The sequence below is a fragment of the Plectropomus leopardus genome, chromosome 11 (assembly GCF_008729295.1).
Source record: "Plectropomus leopardus isolate mb chromosome 11, YSFRI_Pleo_2.0, whole genome shotgun sequence".
NCBI lineage: Eukaryota > Metazoa > Chordata > Actinopteri > Perciformes > Serranidae > Plectropomus > Plectropomus leopardus.
In genome coordinates, this window is record NC_056473.1 from 27,034,287 (window position 1) to 27,060,496 (window position 26,210).

The 26,210-nt window shown below is 39.3% G+C and overlaps 3 protein-coding genes across 4 annotated transcripts; 2 read left to right on the forward strand and 1 right to left on the reverse strand.

Moving 5' to 3' along the window:
- Nucleotides 1-1,003: 1,003 nt before the first annotated feature.
- On the reverse strand, nucleotides 1,004-10,616 carry terb1 (telomere repeat binding bouquet formation protein 1). Its single transcript, XM_042496102.1, has 20 exons — nucleotides 10,466-10,616; nucleotides 10,108-10,239; nucleotides 9,610-9,741; nucleotides 9,366-9,426; nucleotides 9,117-9,235; nucleotides 8,810-8,938; nucleotides 8,547-8,699; nucleotides 8,322-8,453; nucleotides 8,005-8,130; nucleotides 6,745-6,887; nucleotides 6,284-6,654; nucleotides 6,121-6,191; nucleotides 5,936-6,013; nucleotides 5,284-5,502; nucleotides 4,286-4,360; nucleotides 4,020-4,085; nucleotides 3,888-3,929; nucleotides 2,734-2,810; nucleotides 1,513-1,668; nucleotides 1,004-1,080 (listed from the first exon to the last, which is right to left on the reverse strand). Exons 1-20 carry the CDS (start codon nucleotides 10,614-10,616, stop codon nucleotides 1,048-1,050), a joined length of 2,466 nt encoding a protein of 821 aa, XP_042352036.1. The 3' UTR covers nucleotides 1,004-1,047.
- Nucleotides 10,617-12,380: 1,764 nt separating this feature from the next.
- pdp2 (putative pyruvate dehydrogenase phosphatase isoenzyme 2) lies at nucleotides 12,381-16,708 on the forward strand. Of its 2 annotated transcripts, none has more exons than XM_042496217.1 (9): nucleotides 12,381-12,462; nucleotides 12,886-13,021; nucleotides 13,130-13,348; nucleotides 13,541-13,660; nucleotides 13,758-14,044; nucleotides 14,137-14,242; nucleotides 14,329-14,565; nucleotides 14,669-14,968; nucleotides 15,847-16,708. In XM_042496217.1, the coding sequence occupies exons 2-9, from the start codon at nucleotides 12,941-12,943 to the stop codon at nucleotides 16,120-16,122; spliced, it is 1,626 nt and encodes a 541-aa protein (XP_042352151.1). In that variant the 5' UTR covers nucleotides 12,381-12,462; nucleotides 12,886-12,940; the 3' UTR covers nucleotides 16,123-16,708. The 2 variants fall into 2 exon arrangements, with proteins under 2 accessions (XP_042352151.1, XP_042352152.1); XM_042496218.1 differs by having other exon boundaries at nucleotides 13,163-13,348.
- Nucleotides 16,709-18,051: 1,343 nt separating this feature from the next.
- On the forward strand, nucleotides 18,052-25,475 carry LOC121950180 (B-cadherin-like). Its single transcript, XM_042496103.1, has 14 exons — nucleotides 18,052-18,105; nucleotides 19,009-19,158; nucleotides 19,270-19,425; nucleotides 19,546-19,687; nucleotides 20,644-20,807; nucleotides 20,885-21,013; nucleotides 21,100-21,285; nucleotides 21,380-21,624; nucleotides 22,924-23,066; nucleotides 23,170-23,394; nucleotides 23,611-23,835; nucleotides 23,929-24,059; nucleotides 24,636-24,779; nucleotides 25,148-25,475. Exons 1-14 carry the CDS (start codon nucleotides 18,052-18,054, stop codon nucleotides 25,397-25,399), a joined length of 2,346 nt encoding a protein of 781 aa, XP_042352037.1. The 3' UTR covers nucleotides 25,400-25,475.
- The last annotated feature ends 735 nt before the right edge of the window (nucleotides 25,476-26,210 follow it).

The window sequence follows — 26,210 nt, forward strand, 5'->3', positions numbered from 1 at the left end:
ATGAGTATCTTTGGCAAAGTCTGAACCAATATACAGTATAGGTCTGTGGTCTGCACAAGGTTGTGGCGTGCACATCCCCTTTAGTCTACATGTGGCTGCGGTGCACATACTCCGGGTATGGACTAGTAGTGTCTAAAATCTGGAGCTGCTCCACAGACAATGAAATATGAAATATCTGATAGATGACACTGAAAGCACCCAGAGCAATGCTGTGAGTGTATGTGTACATTTTCGGTTTCAGAACCAAGTACACTATAATATAATAAAGCTCATACATGCATAAAAAGTTGAAAAAAAAAACACTGTTGGGCCATAAAATCAGTTTTCGATTCATTATCTATGAGCAACTCCAGACTTCATCCTTGACGAGAGAGAGTAGCTCATGTTCACAAATACTGATTGAACTTTTCTAGGTCATGTAAATAGCATATTGGAATTTGTAATTTTAGGTGGCTCTCCATTTGAGTACAATATTTGCCAAACACAGCAAATCTGACCTGGCTTAAAGAACAGTTGTGACACAACTATTACAAAATGTTTGCCAAGGTGTTTAGGGCTGGGTCTTCTAGCTGCCACAACTCATTAGCACATTTTGCAATTGCAGTCAAATTTGGCAGACTTACATGAAGCAGCACAGGGGTGATGAATCATCAATAGGTTGTACAACAAAACAAGATTTTGAAATGGCCCTGGCTCAAAGGTTATACATCTAATTCACTCAGCATCTGGCTCAATTCATCCTCACAAAAAGTCCCACTGGTTGATTCAGTCTCCTTTACATGTAGTAAATAGCATCTACTGCTACAATTCTAATTTAAAGAGTTTACGAAAATCTGTTTACATAAAGAGAGAGAGAGACAGAGAAGACACTGACAGAGAAATTAAGGAATCTCAAACACTTGTTTTTATGTTTTAACATCTAATAAATTGAAACAATTAATATCTGTCAAGTTTTTTTAAACCATGCAAACCATATCCAGTTTCAAGTGTGAAGAGAGTCAAAGCTGTTATTTAAAGGTGGCCATACATTGGCTCTCAGAACCAGGATTATGAACAGCCAGAATCCTGGTTTGTACCTTTCTGGAGGCAAAGAAACAATCAGGCAGTTAATCTAATAATGCAATAAGACAATTATGATGGAAAATATCAAATGTCTCATTTAAAGGTCTAGTGTGTAGGATAAAGGAGTATTTATTGGCAGAACTGGTATATAATATTCTGGTTTTTGTTTTCAGTCAGTTATGGTCATCTGAAGCTAATGATTGTTGTGCTTTTACCCTAGAATGAGCCATTTATATCTAAATACGTAACAGGTCCTTTCCCATGTTTCTACAATAGCCTTAAACAGAGAATGCAACTTTCACTCTAGATCGGGGCATTTGTGTTTTTGCTTCGACCACCATAGTTCTCCAAACACTTGGTGCACAGGATAAGTTTCAGCTCTGCAACCTCATTGCTAGATGCCACAAAATCCTACACAACAGACCTTTAAAGGAGAATTTCTGTCATTACCATTAGCCGCCTGTATTTCTGAGCCAGGTCAACATTGGTGCGTCCAGGCTGGAAGGGGTATGACCACAAGATGGAGTTCCAGGAGAAGCCGTAAGTGTTCACTCCACACTTTAGGTAGCGCACCTCCTCACGGGTGAAATCTTTCCTCTTCCTTCTCTAAAAATAATAACAAGAATGGCAGATGTGTAAAAACTTTGAGTAAAGATAAGAAAGACAAACAGGAGACTGTGGATTTTAAATAAAAATCACACGTACATGGATCATACTTGACCTAATTCAGTTCATTACCTGTGCCTTCTCCGTTGACATATAGGCTATTTACTAAAGCTCTACTTCACAGAATAATAAAAATCTAAAATAGATGTTAGTTTTCAGTTAGTTTTTCCTGTTTAAAATCATCTACTAAACATGCCTGTGTGACTAATGTTAATAGAACATTCTGGTGGTTTTGCACATTTCAGCTCATTATCAACACATTGCATAAATTAATTCCAGACATTCTGCAAAGCATAACGTACATTTTAAAATTGATTTCCCACCCTCCTTTGATTTCAACTTATCTTGGTACCCTGTGGAAATAAACTTGTTGAGACTCGCTGTTTGATGTTATTTTATTTCCATTTGTGTCAAAGTTACATTATGATTGTATGCTACTGCAGTTGCAAGGGTTATTTTAAAAGACCTTTAGCTGGTGTTTTCAAGGAAGCTCTGCTGCTGACTGTCAACTCAAATAATGTGATCATTTTCAGTTTCTACATAAATAAAGTCCACTGTTCACTGTGCATTTTCAAGCAATGTTTAGTTGCTTTTTCATATAGCATTGAAATGGCATGCATTGTCTACATTATTCTCTCCGGTTTGGTAAAATACAGGCATTCACTAAAACATCTTTTCTCCTTTGTGCTGTATATTAGGTTTCACTTTCAATCAATTTGCATGTCAGTGTACCTTTTTGCAGCGTGCAGGCAAGGATTCATTGGAAGTACCTGAGCTAAACAATTCTCAGGAACTGGGCAAAGTGAAACTGGCTCTAAACAGAAACTGATTCCCAACTCCCTTTCCTACTTTTCAGTGTACATTCCTCCTTTTATTCCTCAAGTATTTTTTCCACTCCAATGCACTTCAGCATACAATCATGGTATTAAAAAGCTGTTGGAGAATGTGGCAGGTCATATAAATATCAGTACATTTTTAAAAGAAAATATTCTTTGAAACTCTTACAGTGGAACTGTGATCTGTGCTAGTCCCTGGCTCATCATCAATTGCTGGATTTCTGCTATTTTTCCCTCCTCTTCTCTCTGTATTTAAAAAAAAATAAACAATTTGTGTTTAAAAAAAACAGAGGACAACAGGTTCCCACCATCTTTTTGAGGAACTCATTCTGTTACTCAAAAACACATAAACTGGCCCCAGACTTAATATACAGAAAGACAAATCCTCTCTTCTTTCTTGCTCTGCTCCTCCTCAGAGCAATACTGCATTACCATCTATGATGTGTACAGCCACCATACAAACAACAATACAGGGGGAGAGTCACTGTTGAAGGAAGAGTAGGCAAGAGAATAGAATAAAGGTAACATGAAGGCAGATAAAAGTATAACAGGAAAGAAGAGAAGGGTGTAAAAAACAGCTGAACCCAAAAGAGAATGTATGAGAAGGTGGACTGTGCAGTGAAAGAAAAAACAGCTCTAAGTGTGCGCTCAGTCAAAGTGACCGTTGGAAAATGCATTTGGCTGCGAGGTTTAAAGATGCAGTAAATCTCAATATGACAGCACAGAAAGACTGCACCCAGCCAACAGTGCCTCTGCGCCCATGTTGCAACACTACAGCAACTTTTAGGCTGCAGAAAGTGTGACTAAAAGCATGAGAATTTACAAAATTGGACAGCAGGAGGAGAAAGGGGTTATTGGTGGCAAATACAGCCACAAAATGTATAAAGATATAGTTTTAAAATTGAGCGTATATAAACAAATGTAAATTTAATGCAAGTACAGAACAAGCGTCATGTTGTGGAACAGACTACAACGCCCCTCCTTTCAACACCATGTCACTGGCTTAATACAAAAGCATCAGAACACACCCTTTCAAACTCTCTCGCTCCCTCTCAAACACATGCACACACGCACACACACACACGCACGCATGGTGCTATACAGAGTGTGAAACAGCTTAATACAGCTGTGGTGCTCTGAACCAGCTCTGGCCTGCACTGTGAGAACACTGGCGGCAGTTCAACATTCCTTCTGCTCTTCGGTTTGGCTGCTGCCAAAATCACACTGCAGAGGATAGCCCCCACCACAGGCGCTCAATCATAACATTCACACACACTTAAAGCAATCTACTGTAAATACCCGTTTCTGATATCACATATTTACCTTCAGGAGGATGAGACCTTTTCAGCAGAATCAAGCCTGAACCTGAGAAGAGGCATAATGTGATCGGTGCTGTTGAATATGAGATATAAAAGACAACAACAATATGTTATTGTGGTTATGTTACATACATACCAGTCTTGTTATAAGAAGTCGATGTGTCCTTTTTAGATTCTCTGCACATTGGAGTCAAAGTGATGCCTATGGCGAAAGAAGGACACCCCCAAATTACACACTTACAGAATATTGTAAATGTATGTTAGCTCAGAGGCCTTCAACATTTTTTGTTTGATATTTTATTGTTGATTTGTTGGATCTAGATGGGCTTATTCCCTACAGTCCTAAATGACATCAGTGTGTTTATGAGCTGCATAAAAACCCACTTCCTGCATAATTCTTACCATTGTGCTTCTTCCAGTGGTTTTCTGGCAGGGAGCCTCTCCCTGCTCCTTTACGTTTAGGAGTCAGACTGACCTCTGATACAGTGAAATAGAAATCAGACATTTTATAGCAGTAGTTAAAGACAATATGAGTTTCACACTGAGAATATTAAAGCAACGGTCATGAAGAAATAGACAAGGAAAATAAAAATGAATTGTACTGTAAAAACAATGTGGAACAACAGCAACATGTGCAAGGCATGTTTACAGTCTAAGTGGTATTTAATCAGCTCCAGACATGATCTCATGTATTCATTGCTACAGTTTTTACATTTATGTGACTGATTTCATGCACCATCATAGTTCAAAAAATATAGTACTAGTATCAATAGTTTACAAATGTAAACCTTTTAATGCTATCAATCAATTAAAGCATGAGTTAAAGGTATTGCAGTTGATTTGACATCAGTTACTGTTTGTAAACACACTTGCCAGTAAAAGTAAAAGTCAAATCCAGATTAATTTTTTTTAATACTAATACTTAATACTAATTTTTTTCTGACATATGCTGTATTATTCAGCCGATGTTGCATGGTAGGTTAGCCAAAAGCTAACCATATCAGGTTATAGTAAATAACACTTTGAGCACTCAGAAAATGTGAACTGCCAAAACAAAACTCATGGTTTATTTATTTTGTAATTTTACAACACCGGGCTGCAAAGTGAAATTTAAGTTATAGCCTCTTCAAGCTACACACACATAGAGCATTTATATTACTATTATGTTATCACTATGAGCACCCACACTGAAAAACTGTGGGATAAACATATGGAGGATAGCACTGAGCTTTTTACAAGTGCTTAATGTTACACTTTCTTGTGAAGTGGATGTCTGATAAACAACAACTCAGGGCAGCCAAGGCCATTGCAAAATAAGTAAGACACTGCAAGACTGGAACCAGTCTTGATAAACTGTTGAAATTGATACATTTGTAAATTCACATGTCAGAGCCTCTTACCTCTCCTGTTTTCCCTGCTTCTCTGTGGCTCTGCAGCTGAAACTCTCTCAGAGTCTGGGTCGTCTTGGTGCTCTCTCCCAAACAGAGGGTTGCAATGACGCGCCCTGAACCGCTCTGTGGCCTCCTGGAGAACCCTGTGCATGTCACAGCTGCGTTGGCAGGAGCTTAGAAGAAACTCAAAATTGTGACTGGTCACTTCCTCAAAAGTCAGCACACAACCTAAAGCAGAGAAAGAACAAGGATGCAAGGAATTCAGTTGTGAATATCCAGTGTTGGCTTTACAATAATCTGACTGAATGATCCCTGAAGGTTTATAAGTATAAATATGATGGAGGTTATATGTTTGGCCTTATAATACAGTCCCTAGTGTCCAAAATAAGTCTGGATGTGTAGAATACAAGGAAAATCAAACTGTGCTTAAAATAACATATTACACTGACACAGCACTTTATAATGCGGATCTAATTTGTCAGCTCACCTCAGAGAAACATGATTATTAAACTTTCCCCAAAATCTATACTTACAAAGACTAGAGCAAAGACATCTGGTTTATTTTCATTCTGTTTATATAGCTTATTCTTCACACTGGATAAACATTGGATTATACAAGACTGGAAGCATTTTACTTAGGGACAGCATCATGTTCTCCTACCTGCACAGCGGATATGAGAGAGTGAGTGCTCCTCAACTGGATTTTCCCCCTCTTTACTCATCTCATGATCTTGCATTTCTTAACATTAATTTTTTTTGAGAAAAGATGTTAGAAACTGCACATCTACAAAAAAAGTAAAGCACAGGCATTAAAGTGAGTTAAAAGCATGACGCTGTGGCTCTTACCATCTTCATCAGTACATATGATTTCTTTTGGTACACTGTGTCTCACTGGTGCTGGAGGCCTAAACAGCTGACTAAACAGAAGAAAAATAAGGAATCAAAAGCTATCGCTTCATTTTGAGTTTTTCTCATTCGAAGCTAATAAACACTGAGGAGCTCTGCTGACTTGTCTTCCGTGTGAGGCTCTCTGCCTCCCTCTTGTGACTGCAGGTGGGAAGGCATTAGGGATCCAGTACCCTTGCACGCTGAGCACCACACACCCCCTCCACTGGTTTTTGCCCTCTCTTCCTGCACACCCAAATTGGAGCTCACTAGCGTCAGTTCATTGTCATTCTTGATCACACTGCTGACAGCTTCAAGTCTAATGCTGCTGCCACCCCCTGCTTCTACATGCTTAAGAGTGCTGTTCTGTGTACATGCTGTGGGAATTGTTATTATTTTCTCCTTGAGCTGCAGAGGCAGAGCTGCTGCTGGGAGCAGAGACGGCTGGCCAGTCAAAGCTAATGGCTCCATGTCCTCCTGTTCATCCTCAGCATCCTAATGATGGACATGACGTAAAAACACATCTCAAGTTACCATTCTACATGCTGATCATAGTGTGACCTTGTGTGTGAAAATATGTCTGACCTTTGCCTGTCTCTTCTCTAGCTGGTCAATTCTGCGCAGCAGCTCTCTGGCTGAGCTCCTAAAGCCGTCAAAGTTTGGAAGAGGCTCCACATTTTCACTCTCCCCCTGTCTCGCTATTAGACCGGGCTCACCCAAGGACATGGCTTCACAGACAAAGACAAACAAGTCATTATGAGAGCTCCATATTCTACATTCAACCCACGTATTATTCAGTTACTTATTCTATTCATCTATTTGACCTTACAGAAAAGAGGAAATCTACAAAATTAATTTAAGGATGCTTGAGCTACGTATAAAAAATGTCACTGCTGTAACACAGTCTACACAAAGAGGAAATCTTTACTGCCTCAAGAGCACAGTGCTACACTGAGCAGAGTTGAAAATTAACTTTTTTGTCCACCTGCCACTGCCGCTCCATGGATTCCAAAAACCTACCAGCCACTCAAATCCCAACAAAGTTTTTTGGCCGGTGAGTGAAGCAAATCTAGCATCCATTTGCATATTTTACCAGCATTTGGCTGGTGGCTGGTGCTAATTTCTAACCTCAGCACTGAGCCATTGAATGTTTTCCAATATCTTTTATTTCTTTTTAATATGCAATACAGAGAAAACTCATTTATATTATTTACAGGATTCCTAAAGCTTAAGGCAAATTAATTAAATGCTTTTAATTAATTTTTAATGCCACTCAGGATTAAATTTAAGAACAATTTTACAATAACCTAAACTAAGAAAAACAAAACATGTACCAACCTTTTTAACAGAGTTAGGAATAATCTTGCCCAAACATTTTTTGTCAAGGGAAAAAGTCAGATCTGGTTAGAAATGGGAAATACCTAGCACTTATTAGTGATTTTTGTAACTGATTTCGTGTGCCTCACTCTGTATGTAGAATTATTCCAGTGCTTTAATTCCCATCATGAAGAGTCTAAGAAATGCGGTAAATTTGTTTTTTTTAAATGTTACTAATTATTTTGTGATTTTACAATGCAACATCAGAAAAAGCAATTCATAAAATCCTACTTCACATGTGTTTGTATTTTTAAGACTTTTAGAAGACTGATTTGAGACATTTTAATAGCAATTATGGGCTTGTTTTCAGATTAATAAATTCAATATAAGGATCCTCTGGGACACTGTATTCCATGTTTCAAAAGTCAAGTTCAAATAAAATGCAAATAAGCACTTGCATTACTTGTTAAGTAACAATGCTAAATAACAAAACCACAGAGTGACTTTGAACCCACGACGAAGACTTACTGGCCTGTTTGCAGGTCTGCAGTATGAATGTAGCAGTCTTCCTAACCTCCTCACTTGTATCCTCTGTGAGAAGGGTTATGATCAGGGGCAGGCCTCCACACTGCACCAACTGAGACTGGTGCTCCTCTACAGAGAGGAAGAAACACAGATGTGAAAAAGACGTGGATAGCATAAATACACAGGATGAACTCTCAAGGGAGGGAAGATTGTTGAAGGCTGCAGCAGTGGGTGAAATTCTCTTAAATGTTTAGCAGAAACACACTCCAACACTACCAAAAAATATTAGACACAAACAGCACATGACTGACTAGTCTTACCAGAGGCCTCGGTGCAGTGGCCCAGGGCGACTAAAACAGAGAGCCTGTCCTCAGGGTCCAAGTGTGGGCTAACCAGCAGGGAGAAGAGGTGGGAAACCACACCATACTGGGCCAGACCTGAGGCCAGAGGAGCTAGAAAGAACAGATGGTGAATGGAGAGAGAGACTTTTGTAGCTTAAGTGAAATGTTAAGGTGTATGTCAAAGTGTGTGAGAGTGAAACCCACAGTTCTCTGTGATGCAAGCTGACAGGGTCTTGGATATAATGACAGAAAGCTGGCAAGACAACAAGCTTGTGTCTGCCACAGAGGCCAGATGAACCAGCGCAAGAGTGAGAGTATCCAGACCACCTGAGGCAGCAAAACTCTCCTGAACACAGGCTGCAAAAACAAATAAGTGATGACTATTTAATAATTTGAATTAAGTGTCAATTTATACATTTTATATCAAACTAGAATTTTAAGCAAGCTCTTCTGACCCTTTTACTTACAGTTGTTGGCAACTGTCATTGCTATGAAGGAACATATGGGTTGAAAAATCTCAGTGCGTGGCATTTCAATCTGCTGAAGCCAGACTTTTATAATGGGAAACACTGAGACACAAATCCGCTGACCCTCCTCTGGAAGAAAAGAAACAATTTGACTAAGCAAAAACTGTTACTTATCTACTTACTCCAGATATAAACTGAATGTGGTATCCTGTGGTTTGACTTGAAAGTAGTTAGCTGAATAGCACAAGCATCAATGTTTTACATATTAACTTGTCAGTGCGGGAGAAAAATACACAGATGACACCACCATTCTGAGGGTTGTTGACAAATCCACACAGAGCACTGGACACAGACGCCCAGAGTTGGAGGGTTTGAGTAGCATCAACTGCTCTCAATGAGGCCTCTGTGGAGAGAGGGGAAGTGGTCCTGCAAAATGTATACAGTACCATTAAACTTATATATATGTGCTTATATGAATGAGTTTTTTTATATGACTTTCGGCATACTTATGTAAACTCAGTATGACAGATGTTTGCTGTTTAGAATTTCAAAATACCTGAAAAGGGCCAGTAGTATATCCAGGCAGCCAGTAGTTTGGCCTAAAGTCTGTCCTGATTCTGCAATAGCACACAGACACATGATGGCAAAGCCAAACTACTGAACATTTTGTTCCACATATATGAAATAGCTGTCATGAGTTTGAAACTAAATCAAAGAAAATGTCATGTTAAGTGACAGATAAACTAGCACATCAATGAGAGCTTTAACTCATGATGTCAGTTGGGGCGCCTTGATCTTACTGTTGTTTGCTACCAACACAGACAGCAAATAGACAGACACTCTCTTCAGTGTCAGAGGGATGTCGTCTTTCATCAACCATCCAGCAAGGTCTGCAAATGTCGCCTTTGTGCACAGAGAGTTCTTGCAATACACTATCAGAAGAAAAGATAAATAGTATACTGTAAATATGTAAAATTTTCATTTACTCTAAAATGACTTGCAACAAAAATACCACATTGCACCAATACAATAATACAGTACACAAGCTTGTTGTACACTTCAGGAAATTGTACATATGCTGTATCTCAATTCAGGACCACAGCCCTGGATGCAGACAACTTAAAGCGTTGTATGTCAGGACAGGGTGCAAAGCTAAAATAGAAAAGATTAATATTAACAAAGTATGGTATTTTCCCATAACCGAGTATTTGTTTTAGCCCCCAAATTTCCCAGCTATTTAAGGGTGACTTCCTGCCGTAAACATGGAAATTCTCAAACACACACACACACACGCCTACCATTGACCTCGGCTAACGTGCCAAGTGTAAAGAGTGCAGTCTCCTTAACATCTGAACGAACCATACTGGATTTGGCGAGGTTGTATACAAATACCACACCTCCCATCTCTCTCAGCAGGTCCACATTGTCCTCTGAAATAATTAAGATTTAAAGTGAAACAGACAGTGGAAATGTATAATGTCAACATGTTGTGCAGAATATCTGAATACATAACTGAGTTGAATAATTCGACTTTAAGTTATTATCAGCAGGACATGGCAAACAGCAAATCTGACTGGTGCTGATGGTAAGTGTATATAGGAGATGGTAAGGGGCAAGGACATAGTATGTTTTTGTCAGTGATGGTCCACTTTTTACCTCTTTTGTCACAGATTGAGTGAATGGTGAGAAGAGCTTGTTTCTGCAAATCAGGACATTTCATCTGAAACTTCAGACACTCAAGCAGCAGACTTAGATCTGTCCTTATGGCTGAAAGCAGAACGATGAAACCACGAATCAGTGAGGCCATGTTAATCAGCATCAGAATCAGAAATACTATACTATAGAATTACAGAAAGTAGAAGTAAGTACCAGAAAAAAGTATGTTAAAACATAAATACAGTAATAATAAAAACAATTAACACTAGCATGTAAATATATAAAAATTATAAATATGTATAATGTACTGAGTGAGTGTGTAACAATGTAAATGTGCCCTATGCTCCAACACAAAACCAGGTACAAGGTAGATTTCTTTGCCTTTTTTTAAACAAAAAAATAAAATAAAAAAAACAGAAAGACAGAAATTAAAATTAAAATGTGTCCTTAAATCCTGCAACATCTTTTTGTGTATGTAAACCAGTTTGTAAAGTCAGGAATATATAAACATAGGTAAGAAAGTAAGTAACCAGACACACATTTTTAAACATATAATGTCACATTAGCTAGGCCCATCTACAAAAGCATAAACAAAATGGGCACATTTGACATTAGCATCAATGTCACTTACTATTTCTGCGGTTGCTGCAAACTCCCATCTTATCCATTTTATGATTCAGTGGTTTGAAAGCCATTGACGACATTGACTGACAAAACGATTAAATGTCACTAAAGTAACACTATGCCTGACCTTATATTACAAAAATGACACGTCCTCTGCCCTACGTCTAACCAAGCTAACGCTATTGTGTGCTAACATTAGCTAATGCTATTTTCAGCACTCGCTAGCTGGCTAAACTGTTGGCGTAGCAAACAAATTTAGGTATTTAAGCCAACGTTAACTTCGGCAAAGCCAGTCGAAATTTGATTTTTTCTTCGAGATAATGTCCACACTTTCACTCCAGAAGTATTAAAGTTCAGCTATAGCACCCCCACTTCTCACTGAACTAAGGTAAGGGTAAGTTAAGGTGATAAAACAGCATATTAACATTAGCAGATGTTAGCAACTGATTTTGTCGGCAATCAGTACACCCCGTTACCATAGTAACAAAAATGGGTGTGGTCCATTTGCAAGACGGGCCTGACAGACTTAACCCTTATTGGTTTGATTTTTTTTTTCTCGAAAACACGGGGAAAAAGACAATAAGCAACCTGCCAAGAAATGTCCAGCAATTTGGAAGAAATTCTGACAATTCCTCTAAAAAAACAACAGAAAAATAACCAGAAAACTAGCCTATATTTATAAAAAATAATATTTTACACATTTAAGCCACATTATTTTCATTACTCTTTAGCACTTATGACATTTCCTTGTTTGTTTAAATTTTCTACTTTACTTTTCTTTTTCTTTTTTGCTAATTTACTTGTGTTGTACCTTTTACTAATTTATTTCGGTAATTTGTTTTTTACAGAATTATTATTACTCTTTAAGCATGTATTCTTTTTTAGTAATTTCCTTGTACTTTTTACCAAATTCGTGCAAATATTTGAGTCATTGCGGAATTATTATTAAAAAATCATGCTTTGTTAGGCTACATATAGACTCAAAATGGACATCTGCCACTGGGCAATATTTCCTAAATATCAAGCTTTAAAAAAGATAAATTGAGAAATAAACATATATTATACATATACATATATATATATATACACACACACCACACACACACACATATATATATATATATATATATATATATATATATTATATATTATTCATATAAAAATTTTACTAGACGACTGAGCAAGGTCGCGTGTCTAAAACAAAGATCGTCTATAACGTCCTCTCACAATCTTTTTTCTCACACTTTTCTCTGTTCCCCCAAATGTGACGAGTAAGAACTACAACAGTGCGTCAGACGTCAGACGTTGTGCCTTATCGCAGTCATATGGAGTCTTTTGATCGACATCGATTCATTCGTAATTTTACAAAGTTTGTAAGTATTTAATCGTTTGTGTTCGTACATCGTGTCGTTAATTAACACATGTGCATATAAAATGTCTGTTTAGCATAAGTTTAGGTTTTGATATGATGCTACTCGCATTTATGTTGTTAAACGTTAGCGAAGCTACCCAGCTAGCAGTCTAGCTGTTAACTTTACGTTTGCTGTTAATGTTATTTAGCTAGCTTGCACATTATAACGCTGCTGAAATGTCATTGCGAGAGGTATGCTGCTCTAGATCAGCATAACATTATCTCAACTTAAGTATATTTTTAACTTTAAGCCGGCTAACACAGGACAACTAACTAGCATGCTATCTATCTAGGTTAACTTAGCTGCATGGCTGTCAAGTGTCCTGATGAACAATCGAGCTGGCATCACCGTAAACTTATTTATTATCTTTTTCTCTCCACATAGACATCGGTGTGAATAAGTTGCACAACACTGTACCAACAGCGTTGCATCATTAGAGATGTCTGGACGTGTGTGCGCCAGCATCCTCCAAAGAGCTTCAAGCTACTCATTGACACTTTCCTCCACTGCCGCAGTCCAGGTTTGAACCCTGATTGACTTCTTGCTTAATCATTACTTTTTTGTTTTCAGTGTTATTTATGGGAAATTACATTCTAATGTTGTCATCACCTTATTTTTGTTCACTCAGTACACCCAGACACTCTGCACACACTCTTTTCAGCCTCGACCAGCCCACCGCTGTCACTTGTCATCCTGGGGTAACTCCAGATCAGATCAGTTGTGCTTCACCAGCAAGGAGTCAGGAAATTGGTCTCAAAGTGGGCAGTTGCACCTCTCAACTCGTCAGGACCTAGACTTCCAGCTCAGCCGGGTCCAAATCAACAGTATTCTGCGATCTAATGAGCAGGTGATGGATGTCTCTAAAACTGTCACTATCTAAAGAGACATCTAGGATATGAAAACATTAAGTTGCCAAGCATCTACCTGAGGTCATAGTAGGGTGAAAAGACTTTATTTAAAAAAAAATTCAAATCATATATGTGAGTATTGCATAGTTCAATTATGAGTAACCCTGTGTGTATGTGCATCTGTGTCACAGACTGTGAGTGTGCCAGAGTTTGATGGCAGGGGACTCAGTGCTGTCAGAAAGTTTGAGAGCAACCAGCTGGCTGCTAACACACCTAATGAGGACCGTCGCAGTGCAGCCACCTGCTTACAGGTTTGCATTTTTTCCCCTCTGCATGTTATCCAGTTCATCTCCCTACTTCTCTACCTCTTTCTGTAAGAATTTATGATTTTTTTCCTATCTTCTTCAGTCAAAGGGCATGCTCTTTGGCGTGTTTGACGGCCACGGGGGCTGGGCATGTGCCCAGGCTGTCAGTGAGCGTCTGCTGTACTACATTGCAGTTGCAATGATGTCAAAGCAGAGCCTGGAGGAGCTTGAGAAATGCATGGAGCATGGCAGACCTGTTCCTCCCATCTTGCAGTGGCACAAGCACCATGCAGACTTTAACTACCGTGAATCTGCTTCCTTGTACATCGACCACCTCAGAGTCTTCTGGCAAGAATTACTGGACAGTGAAGAACACGGGGCAGGCATGATGTAGGTACAAAGTTGTGTGCTTTTGTAGAAAATGTTGCCTTATTGGGGTTGATTCTCCAAGTTGCTAAATCCTGCCTCCCCTCCTTTCCCAGCCCTCTGGATGCTCTGGACCGTGCTTTTAAACGGCTCGACACTGACATCTCCCTAGAGGCTCAAGTCCCTCTTGCCAATGACCTGATGAAAAGCACAGCCATCCAGGTAATAAGACAAACTATTTTTTTTTTACTGCTGCTGTGTTTTCAACGTCACACAGTGTTGATACACATGCATCATCATCTGTCCAGGTCGCGTTTGCTGGTTGCACTGCCTGTGTTGCTCATGTTGGCACAGATGGGATCCACGTGGCGAATGCAGGGGACTGCCGAGCAGTATTGGGAGTTCTGGAGGAGGACGGTTCATGGAGCGCTTTGCCCCTTTCCCAGGACCACAACTCACAGAACCAGGCGGAGATGGAGCGCATCAAGGCCCAGCACCCGCCCTCAGAGAGAGACACAGTGGTCACAGATGACAGACTGCTCGGGGTGAGAGTCCTTAATGGCATAACACCAATCAAGCACTGTACAATGAATTAAGTGCTGAATTTAGAAAATAAGTCGTTGGTCTTAACTTTTATCATACCAACAGATTCTGATGCCCCTGCGTGCATTTGGTGACGTAAGATTCAAGTGGAGCCTTGAGTTGCAGCAGAGCATTTTAGCGAGCCTGGAATCTGGAGTGGACCTGGACTCCCTTAACCTGTACCAGTACACTCCGCCTAACTACCTGAGTCCGCCTTATCTGGATGTGGCACCCGACATAACTTATCACAAGCTGAGACCTCAGGACCGCTTCCTGATCCTCGGCACTGACGGGCTGTGGGATGAACTAGGGAACGAGGAGGCCGTACGCCTTATAGGAGAGCACCTGAGTGGGATTCACTTACAGGTTTGTGTGTGGAGTGAAAAGATGCGTTTCCACGAGACACTTTTGGTATAGTACCCTTAAAACTCATACGGACATGTACCTAAACCCTAGATCTGTTTTGGATTTCCAATAAATTCGAATGTAGGTGAGGCTGTTACTCTACTGCAGCCAGCGCTCATTGTATTGTTAGATGTATTTTGTTGTGATGCAGTGGAAAGTCTGCAACTTGTTGATCTTCCACTGAACAGGGTTGTGCTCAGACATTTTCAGAACAAAAAAGAACAGGATGGAGTGTTTAAAGTCAGTCAAATCAATAGAATGATTTGTAAAAAGTAGCAGATTTGTTAACTGAATCCTTTCGAGAAAGAGTTATGCCATGTTTACACTGGACGCGACGCGAGCGTTTCGGTCTGCGAGTTTTCAAAGTCAATGCTAAGAAGCAAATGCGCATATTTTGCGTCTTTGCACAAGTTAAGATTTTTGTCTTTTTTTTTTTTCTAATTTCAAAAATACTCCAGCGGCCAAATACACGTGAGTAAAATGACACGAAAATTTTTATCGCTTCTGATGTGATTACAGAATTACAGTTTTCTTTTGACCAATAAGCTGTGGTGTTTCTTGCTCCTCCTTTTAGTTTCAGGTCAGTGTGCTAGATACCTGAAAAAACAGTACAGTTTCATTGGTACCATTCACAACTTCTGACAAAGAAAAGAAAGAAATAACAGTTCTTATGTGTAACGAACTGAACTGAACCTGACTGCTAGTTGGAAAAGCTTAATTGACATGTGTTTATTATTCCTCCGACTCATAGCCCGCAATTTTTACATTAAACATCACACTTTCCTAGGAGTTTTATCCTGTAAAAATAGTTTCTGACTCTTATTCCTTTTTTTTTTCAGGCTCCGGTTTCTCCATCAGAGAGGCAGATGAAATTAGGTCAGATGCATGAACTCTTGCTGAAACGCCGAGCCCGTGCCTCCCCCGCTTTAGACACCAATGCTGCCACACACCTCATCAGACATGCTCTTGGCACAGGGGAATATGGAGAACTGTGCCAGGAGAGACTGGCCTCTATGCTCGCTTTGCCAGAGGACCTGGCTAGAATGTACAGGGACGATATCACAGCTACTGTGGTGTACCTAAACTCTGATCTGGTCAGACCTCAACACAGCTAACAGAAGGTTTTCTACGTTGGCTTAAGGAGATTTTAAAAAATGTCGTTCAGCTCCGTTTATATAATAGTCAACATTTCCTCCAGGCTGATATTTTCTGGATATTTTGGGATGATCATTTCAACCTGTTACATACATTGTTTTTGTTTTGTTTTTTTAAATAAAAGGGACATTTTCAGTATTTTTTTGTGCAAGTACACAAGTACAAGTCAGGAACCGCTGTTTCATATACTTAACATGGGTTACATAATCATAACTGCTGCATTTATCAGGTCCAAATATTCAGTGTATTCATGAAGGACATTTTATAGACATCACCTGAGCTGCATGTCAAATGTTGGCAGTTGTTACAATGTGACACAATAATGCAGACACTCACTTTGTCCCCTGTCTTGACTTTTGTTTCTACTCTCCTTGCACCTTTTGCTTTAGACAATCCAACTGTGACGTGGTTACTTTGCTGCTTACATTAGTGTAACCTGAAGTGTCATTTTAATTTGTGTAAATGTTCTGTCTTCTGTTTGGTTGTATTTAAGTTGACGCTGCACTCAAAGGTGCAGATGCTTCATATTAAACAGCCGAGACATGATTTTGTTTTGCTTGAGTATTTTTAACCCTGACATTTGTCTTAAGGGTCAATAATGACAGCCACTATGTTTAACAGCATAGAAACCCCCCAAAATGATCCTTTTTTTCCAACTTGAAATTTGATGACTTTTCCGAGAATGATCCCAACATGTGAAAAAATGAAACATTGTCTTTGTTCTATTTTCATGAAAGCTGTAGACCAAGAGGGTAAAAATTTGGATTTAGGGCTCATTTTTGACCATATTTTGACCTGGCAGTTAAATCATTTTCACACAACACACAAACACACACTCACACAAATACATCTGCAAAGTCCATGCACACAAACTTGCATACTGTCCTCATTGTGCAGCATAACACTATGTTGCTAAGGACTGTCTTCCCCTATAATAATTTGCATTCAAAACTACTTTTACATATTTCTTCTACTTTCTAAGTCTACACAAGTGATATATTTTGCTAAAAAATATGTTTACAGCTATGCAGTACCTTTAGCAATTAAAAATAATAATACTAATAATTAAAATACAGAAAATCTCTACTTTAGTAAAGAAAACAATTATGACAGGTGTGTCGTAATAAAAATGAGTGGATCCCACTGATTAAATGCAGTCTTTCTGCACTGTGAACAGGGAAAACCTAGATATTCAATAAGTTTGTGATAAATGACAGGTTGTTTCTTCATGGATAACAGACTTTGGCTCTAAAATTTGATCAAGCTGCTTTATTTGAGGGGTTAGGGTCTTTTTGACCTTTAGGACAAGAAAGTTAAGACAGTACAAGGATTAATCACAGACATTTGGATTAAAAAAAAATAATGAAATTAAATTCAAAAGGTCAGCTTAAGTTTGCAAGATGTAAAGTGTGACACACAAAGCTGTGTGGGAAACAGTTTTCAAAATAAACTGTGCTAACATCTTAGTGCTGAGTGGCACAGGAGTCAATCTGATCCCCAACTGTTATGTAAACACTGTCGCTCTCAGAGAAGGCAGCGTCACTACACTGAACTAAAGGTGAGAGTGGAGCGCATAAACACACCTGCACGTCTGACAGTGCCCGAGGTCACCTCTAGCTTCTTTGTTTTTTTATTCACCAACCTGTCTGATAAAATCAAACTACTCAGCATCAATCGAAGGGAAGCAAACAGCGCAGCGTGATTACTGTAGCTGCAGGCAACTAAGAGAGCAAACACTGAAAGCACTGAGTCTGGAAGATGATACAAATGACCGAAAAACTCTGAAGGTGGGTTGGTAAACGCTACAAACTTGGCAGGCTGCCATTTGACAAAACAGCAGATCCAGTCCAGTAACAGCGGAGGAAACCTGTAGGGTTTCTACACAGGAGATGACGGGAAACAGCAGAACTTTGAGGGTGCTCTTTTTGCTGTGGCAGGTCCAGGTAAGTGTTAAAGTTAGTCTTTCTTTTTAATTCTTTTCAACAGTTTTTGTCATGACTGCCTCTAATTACAACTTGTTCAACTTATTCCTCAGAAACCTGTCTTTGTCACTTAGATAACCTATGTTTCAGTTTATCTTGATAATGTTTGGTTTTGTTTTATTCATAATTAAAATCCAAAAATGTAACATGTATGCATTTATTTTGTATGATTCTGGGTTTTTTAAGTACAGTATGGACAAAATTCTGAATTACTTAAAGGTCCCATATTGTTAAAAGACAAATTTTTATGTCTTTTTTAATGTTAAGGAGGTAAGTGCGCTATCTATAAATACTTCAAACTATATGATATATACTATATATACCATATTCAAAGAGCCGTCAGGACTTCTGTTAAGATGTGATGTCATGTTGATAGAAAGTGTCACTACATGGCCATAACAGTCTGGGGTTTTCTGGGAGGGGGATTTTAAGAAATAGGTGTTAAAATAGATTTTTCCAGTGAATACAGGTATCTTCAGGTAAACTGTATGGGAAAAAAAAATTTTTGTGACCTCAAACAGCAAGTAAACTGATCAAGTAGAAATCCGAAATACAAGTATACACCTGAAAATGAGCATAATATGGGACCTTTAATAATCAAATATGCCATCTTACACCCAAACAGTGTTGCATTCACAAACATTATAGTATCAGTATTTTTTGTTTCTCAGTGTTTGGCCTTTTTGGCTGCAGCAGGAGTTCAGCCATGCTGCGTGACCAGCAGAATCAACTGCTCAAATTATCAAATCCCAAGAAGCAAAAATCTAGAGGTAAATTTAGATGTGGTCTAGAAGTCTTACTTGGTTTATTGGTTAGATTGCAATTATATATCTGGCTTGACTTTGTGAGTTTTGATTCAAACAGAACAACTCTGTCATCGCCCTCAAACTGCAGCCCGCCATTGAGTTTCCTCACGAGTCGGGCAATTTGAAGCGAATGAAGAGAGAGTGGGTTATTCCAGCGATTAACTTTCCAGAAAATGTCCGGGGTCCATATCCAAAATTCATGGTGAAGGTAACTAAAGTAATATTAAGCAAACTGAATTGTTGTGAATGCATTTTCACTAAATGCCTTTGCTGTGACTAAAGCCGCCTTGTCTGAAATATCTGTGTTATTGTGCTTTAGATCAAGTCAAGCAATGAGGTCAAGGTGGTGATAAACTACAAGATCACTGGACCAGGGGCCGATCAGCCTCCTGAGGGGGTTTTTACGGTCGATCGGCGATCTGGGGTGCTATATGTGACCCAGCCACTGGACAGGGAGAGGACAGCCAGATACAGTGTAAGCTAAAAAAAAAAACCCAAAAAACATCGACATAATCTGATTTTTTGAGTTAATCTCACATCATTGTATCTTTATGCAGATTTACTGCTGTTAGAATGTGAATGGTGTGTGTTACAGCTGTGGGCTCATGCACTGAATGGGGCCATGAAGGCTGAGGAGCCCATGGAGCTCATTATCAACGTCATTGATCAGAATGACAATGCTCCCGAATTCACTCAGGACCCTTTCTATGGCAGAGTGAGCGAAAGCGCTGAAGCTGGTGAGAGAAAGATTCTGCAAACTTTATTTACTAAAATGTGAATTTAACCCTTTAACGTCAAACTCATTCATTTGGCAGAGTACATTTTGAGTCGCTATATCTTAATGAAAAATATGTTGAACTTAATCTGATTGAGCCATCTCTACCATTCGGTTTAGGGTGTGTTTTGCTCAAAAAACCAAATCCACAAAATGTAACTTTTCTTTAAACAGTTTGCCTTTTCAGTTTGCCTCCTACAGGAAGTTGGCAAAAAGAAAACTCACTCCACACATGAGGGTTCAAGAAATTCAAATTGATTTTTTTCTAAGTTATAAATAAGTTATAAATAAGCTTCTGATCATTTTTTATCGTGAAGTGATACATTTAATGTTATCCATTATATTAAAAAAATCATAAGTACAATATTTTACGGTCCAAAATCATGTTTTACCAAATGATTGAGTTGGACTTTTATAGTAAAAGAAGTGATGCTAAGATAGTAAATTTACATTTTTTATGAAATAAAAAAGAATGAACATTCATTTTTGTTAACACGATATTTTGAATGTTAGTCCATTATATATTTGGTGAAAAAAATTATTAGTATAACTTTTTTTCACCATTTCACCATAAGTACTGTAATTTTAAATGGAAACAATATCAGCACTAGTAATATGAATAATCCCACAGTCACAAATGGATATACTATGTGGATATACTCACATATTACAAGCATTATAATAGTAAATTATTTTTTGTTTTTTCTCTTTGTCTTTCTATTACCATGAATGTCCATCTCAACCGTTTGCTAGAGGCCTATATTTAAAAACTACTGGGTATGGTGAAAACATAAACATTTATTTCATTTTTATAGCTCCCAGGACATAAAACATGCAAAAAATCCATTGCTTTTTTCTTGGTGAGGACTTTAAAGGGTTAAGTTCTTATTGTCATAATTGTATTTTTGTCTTCAACAGGTGACTCTGTCATCAAAGTAACAGCAGTGGATAAAGACGACCCACGGACAAACAACGCTATAATAAGGTATAAAATAAGGGCTCAGATGCCTGAAAAGGACACGTTTGCCATAAACCCAGTGAGTGGAATGATCAGCGTGATCACAGGTGGACTGGACAGAGAGGTAATTCATTCACTACTCTTCTCTTTGCAAGACTTTCTCAATCCCCATTTCTGTTGTAACTCACTTTTCTGTGTCAGACTCACCCAGAGTACAAGCTGATCATTGAAGCTGCTGATATGGAGGGAGACGGGCTCACAGCCACCTGCACTGTCATCGTCAGTATTACTGACAGCAACGATAATGCTCCACAGTTCACCGTCACATCTGTGAGTGCCCAAATCCTTCATAATATTGTTGACACATGTTTAATTTGTAACTGTATTTAGTACAGTTTTGTGCTTTTTTCCCCCAGATGTCCACATCAGTGCCTGAGAATGAGGTTGGAGCGGAGGTAATAAGACTAAAGGTCACTGACACAGACGAGTTAGGATCTCCAAATGCCAACAGCAAATACTCAATAATCAAAGGTAACGAGGGGGGAGACTTCAGCATCACCACAGGCCCCGACAACATGGAAGGAATCCTAAAAACAGCCAAGGTTGGGAAACACACCTGTTCATTTTTTATTGATATGTTTTACTCACCATGCAGAGTTCTTCATCCATTCGTCTTTGCTCTTCATCTCTTCCAAGGAGCTGGACTTTGAGAGCTCTCCTGTCTTTACTCTGCTGGTGGTGGCGACAAATGAGGTGCCGTTTTCTGCCAAGGTGTCAACCTCGACCGCCACGGTCACTGTAACAGTCGTGGACAAGAATGAGCCTCCTGTTTTCATCCCAGCAGAGATCCATGTGAGCATCCCAGAGGACGTGGAAACAGAGAGTTCTGTGGTTGACCTCACAGCGAGGGACCCTGACACAGCCAGGAAACAGAGCGTCAGGTAATAATACCAGAGGTTCACAAGGGTTGTGCCTTTAAAAAACAAAAAGCTCAAAGCTCAAAAGCTTCATTTGGTGTTATAGTCAGGAAAAGTATAGGGCTGCAAGGAAAGTCCAACATGGACTATAACATTTTCATTTTTGCACATTTTTCACTCTGACATGTCCATAGAACCATTTAAAATCTACATCAGAAACACTTAACTTGCTTTATTTGGGGGCCCTTTTCAAAATGACAGCAGCATCCCCATACACGTTTCTAGGATTTTTGTATGTTTCAAGGATTTTTTAATGTTTCTGGGGTTTAGCACATTTTCAGGATTTTTAACAAATTTCTAGGATTTTAAGACGCTACTAGATTTTTGGATATCTCTATGATCTTTGGACGTCTCTAGGATTTATTTTTGTTTTACATGTCCAGGACTTTGGAACATTTCTAGGATTTTAGAATGTTTGGGGCATTTTGGGGCATTTCTAGGAATATCGGATGTTTACAGGATTTTAGGGCATAAGGGTTTAAGCTTAGGACCTGTGTTAGGGGTGTGGGGAGATTCTCCACTGGCACTTGGATAAACAAGCTCTATTTTGATACCATTTTATGCACTCTGGCACCTTATGTTTACTAAAAGTACAAACACAACTGCCAGTGAGAATCACTTTATTCTAACTGTGAATTAGAAAATAATTGAGGGCCACCCAGCAACCTATCAGGGGCCAGATTTGGCCCATGGGCCATAAGTTGAATATCAATGATCTAGACTCTAGTTTGTAAAAAGACTAGATCACAGAGGTGAAGTGCACAAGAGGTTCAGTAGAAAATTCTAAAATCTTTACCTTCACAAATAGTTTGGCACATGTACGGGCAGTCAAACGGGCAAATAATCCAAAAAGGAAAAAAGTGAGGCAAAAAAAAAACAAAAAACGAGCGGGGATCTAAATAATTAGGAAAACTAACACAAGGAAGAAAGCTGTAACACTTGACACTGACACAGCGAGCAAGGAGCACACAGACTAAACTCACAGGTGAGGGGATAATTGGGCACAGGTGAAACACATCAGGGCGGGGCAGACAATCACAGAAGCAGGAAACACACAATGGTAGGAAGTGGGGATCTAAAACAAGAGAAGAGTAACAAAATAAAACAGAAAATTTTGAATCTCTTTTGTCCTCCCTTGCTCCACTAAGTTATAGCAACACATACACTGTTTACATATGGCCACTATATGTACGTGTTTATTTGCATATGCGCTATTCTGTTTCACTTCTGATTGGGTTGTGTCTCTTGCTTATTTGTTTTCAGGTATAAACTTCATAATGACACCGCCAGGTGGCTGAGTGTTGATAAAAACTCAGGATCAGTAAAAGTTAAAAGCAACATGGACAGAGAATCCCACCATGTCAAAGACAGCAAATACACAGTCCTAGTTTTGGCGTACGACAATGGTAATTTTTTCTCTTTTGGTCTTATCTGACAACACTGTCACAATATTCATTCCTGTTTGACAAACAAAAACCCTACCGTGTCCTTGTCTTTTGATTCATGTAGATACCGTCCCAGCTACTGGGACAGGTACTCTGGTTGTGAGTCTATTAGACGTGAATGATCATCGTCCTGTGATCAAGCAGAGGAAAGTCAGTCTTTGTAACAGTGACCCTTTTCCTGCCCTGCTGGACATAATGGATCTGGACGGACCTGGTCATGCTGGACCGTTTACTGTGCAGCTTCAGGGAGAGCACAAGATCAACTGGACTGTTAGCACCAACGCCACAAGTAAGAGAGCTCATATACACTGGGAAAAATGTAGAAGCTGTCATTTAATCACAGCTTTTAAACTGTTCTTGCAAAGTTGCAACACTTTAATCACTTGTAAGCGTAACAGAGCTGTGCAAGAGGGAATTCAACTCTTCATGTGACACATACATGAACAAATATTTACTCAAAACTCAAACCAAGGACTTGGTTTTCCTTGATTTTCTCCCCTTGCAGGCAACGTAGCAGCCCTGGCCCCCAAACGAGAGTTGTCTCCTGGGGATTATTATGTTCTAATGCGCATCTACGATGTTTCCATGCTCTACCAAGACAGCACACTGGACGTAGAGGTGTGCCAATGTCAAGGGGCTGTCTCTACCTGCTTCATACCACGTTCTGCCCCTCGTCTGCACACATCTTCTCTCGCAACCTCAGTTCTAGGAGCCATTTTTGTTCTACTATGTATGTAGCTTCTGTTTTTTATATTGATCCGTTTCATTGTTTCTGGTTCCTTTGGTCTGTCTTTAGTTGCACTTTTTTTCCTGTTGACCATAGTACTGCTCTTGCTGCTCCTGCTGTTGCTGAGAAGGAGGAAGAGATCGGAGAAGGATTTCCCTCTTCTCGAAGACATACCCAGAGACCACATCTTCTCCTACGATGAGGAGGGAGGAGGCGAAGAGGACCAGGTAGGACCAGGAGGTTTAAATGCAGCTGTTGCTACACATCTGCACTGTCCGGTCTCCTATTAGTTTTTCTGACTGCCACAACCTTATACTACTTGATGGACAAAAAGAGGGAGACACGCAGGAAAAAATAAAGAATAAAATGATTAAATAATTAAAAGTGATCAAAATAAGTCAAACAAATTGCACAAATAATGAGGAGATGAGCAGAGGAACCTATAACAGACAGACATGTAGCAGAGGGACCGTCAAAAAATCTGCAAAAGGATCCCATGATTTACAAAGGTGGAAGGCTCACTGAGGACAGCTGGTAGGTGGAAGAGGAACAACTAGCTGTGGAGTCAGAGGAGATAAAACAGACTAAGAAGAGGATAAATAAGGTGACAAACACAGCATACATGCTGTGCTAGAGATAACATTGCACCATCACCCTCTGCCTCCAGAGAAACTTTAACCCTGAGACATAAAAAAGATTTTAAAAAATGCTCTTAAGGCTGCTCTATGTTATATTTGGCAGAATTGTTTCAGTGGAATATTACCAAATGTCTGAAGGTCTGTTTCTTCTCTTTTTTCCTGTAGGAGTATGACCTAAGCCAGCTCCACAGAGGGCTTGATAATCGTCCTGAAGTCTTCTGCACTGACGTGTTTCCTACTGTCCAGAGCCGCCCCTGCTACCGCCTACAACTTCAAGCCAATGAAGAGATTGCCCAGTTTATTGAGGATGTGAGTGATCTTGAATTTTTACAGGAAAGTATCTGTATATATGCAGGGTCCCTGCAGGTTTAAAAGTTTTGAGTTCAGTAATCTAAAATTAAGGCCTTAATTGGTATTAAAAAGACTTTTTTTCCTGATGTTGCATTGTAAAATCTAGCCATTCCAAAAAAATACTCCATTTACTGAAAAACATCTTTATGTATATTTCCCCAAACTTCCCCCAAAGTATGAAAGAATATGAACTCCATTTCGAGCAGCATTAAAGAAACCTTTAAAAGTCCTAAATCTAATTTATCTTAAGCTGCAGGAACTCTGTGCACGAGTGGAAAGATTATGATAAGTCAGTATGAAATATGTCTCCTTGGTTTCCTCTACAGAACCTGCATGCTGCAGACAGTGATCCCACAGCTCCACCTTATGACTGCCTTTTGGTGTTTGACTACGAGGGCATCGGCTCAGAGGCGGATTCGCTCAGTTCACTCAACTCCTCAGACTCGGATGAGGAGCAGGACTTTCAGAGCCTGGCTCTCTGGGGGCCACGTTTCAGCAGGTTGGCTGACCTGTACACGGGCAGGATAGACGAGGACGATGATACGGAGACACTGCCAGGAAAAACAGAATGGGTCTGACATGCCCCTGTGTATTTATAGCCCGTCCAAACTTTTGTCCATCTGCCCAAAGTCCTCTAAGTGCCGTGTGACCTCTTTCTGCTGCCCTCTGTGATTTTTTCAGACTTGTGTTGTGGTCTGAGGGGCACACATTGTCATTTTTAGCTCCCCTGGCTTGTTAATTGCACTGAAATCTGGGGTAAACAATTACATTGACAAACTAAATGTTATTTAATAGTATACATTTCTCAAGCTTACTGAATATCAAATGCTCCACACATGATTGTCTCCATGGTGTCATATTATTGTCAAACTTCTTTCATTCCAAAACCTGATTAACCAGGTAAAGTAAACATTGCTTACTCTGATGATAATGAGCATTCATTAATGCTCCTGTAATTGTAAGTTGTGGCTTTTTAAAAGCTGCTTTACATTCATGTAAAAGTGGACAATATTTGAAGTGATGGAGTTGCAAATGGTGTGAGACTCCATGTCAGCAAAATTATGTCAAAAATGTGTCTATAAAGATAATTTGATACCATTAAAAAAAGAATCATGGATTGGTCAGGCTGCTGGCTGGATGGTTTGACTCATATCTCACATAAAACACGTTATCACTGCTTATATTTTGAGTAACTCTTTTCTTTAAAAAATGAATGGAGACTAGTGTGCTCGGTGTGTGTCGAGTTAATTGCAGTTAAACAGTCTTGTGGTGAAAATGTGGTGGAGTGGTCTTTTCAAGCATAAACAGGGACTCTCATATCGAAGAGAAAAAGGTAGAAAAGGGAAGAAAAGTAGGAAAAACACCAACACATCGCATGACAACATGACA

Coding starts and splice junctions, on each gene's coding strand:
- terb1 (XM_042496102.1), bottom strand. CDS start 10,616: ATGGCCTCACTGATTCGTGGTTTCATCGTTCTGCTTTCAGCCATAAGG. Junction 10,240..10,465: donor CTCAATCTGTGACAAAAGAG/GTAAAAAGTGGA, acceptor TAATTATTTCAG/AGGACAATGTGGACCTGCTG. Junction 8,939..9,116: donor TGTCAACAACCCTCAGAATG/GTGGTGTCATCT, acceptor CTTTTCTTCCAG/AGGAGGGTCAGCGGATTTGT.
- pdp2 (XM_042496217.1), top strand. CDS start 12,941: ATGTCTGGACGTGTGTGCGCCAGCATCCTCCAAAGAGCTTCAAGCTAC. Junction 13,661..13,757: donor GTGCAGCCACCTGCTTACAG/GTTTGCATTTTT, acceptor TATCTTCTTCAG/TCAAAGGGCATGCTCTTTGG. Junction 14,243..14,328: donor TGAAAAGCACAGCCATCCAG/GTAATAAGACAA, acceptor TCATCTGTCCAG/GTCGCGTTTGCTGGTTGCAC.
- LOC121950180 (XM_042496103.1), top strand. CDS start 18,052: ATGACGGGAAACAGCAGAACTTTGAGGGTGCTCTTTTTGCTGTGGCAG. Junction 18,106..19,008: donor TTTTGCTGTGGCAGGTCCAG/GTAAGTGTTAAA, acceptor TGATTCAAACAG/AACAACTCTGTCATCGCCCT. Junction 23,395..23,610: donor TGTTAGCACCAACGCCACAA/GTAAGAGAGCTC, acceptor CTCCCCTTGCAG/GCAACGTAGCAGCCCTGGCC.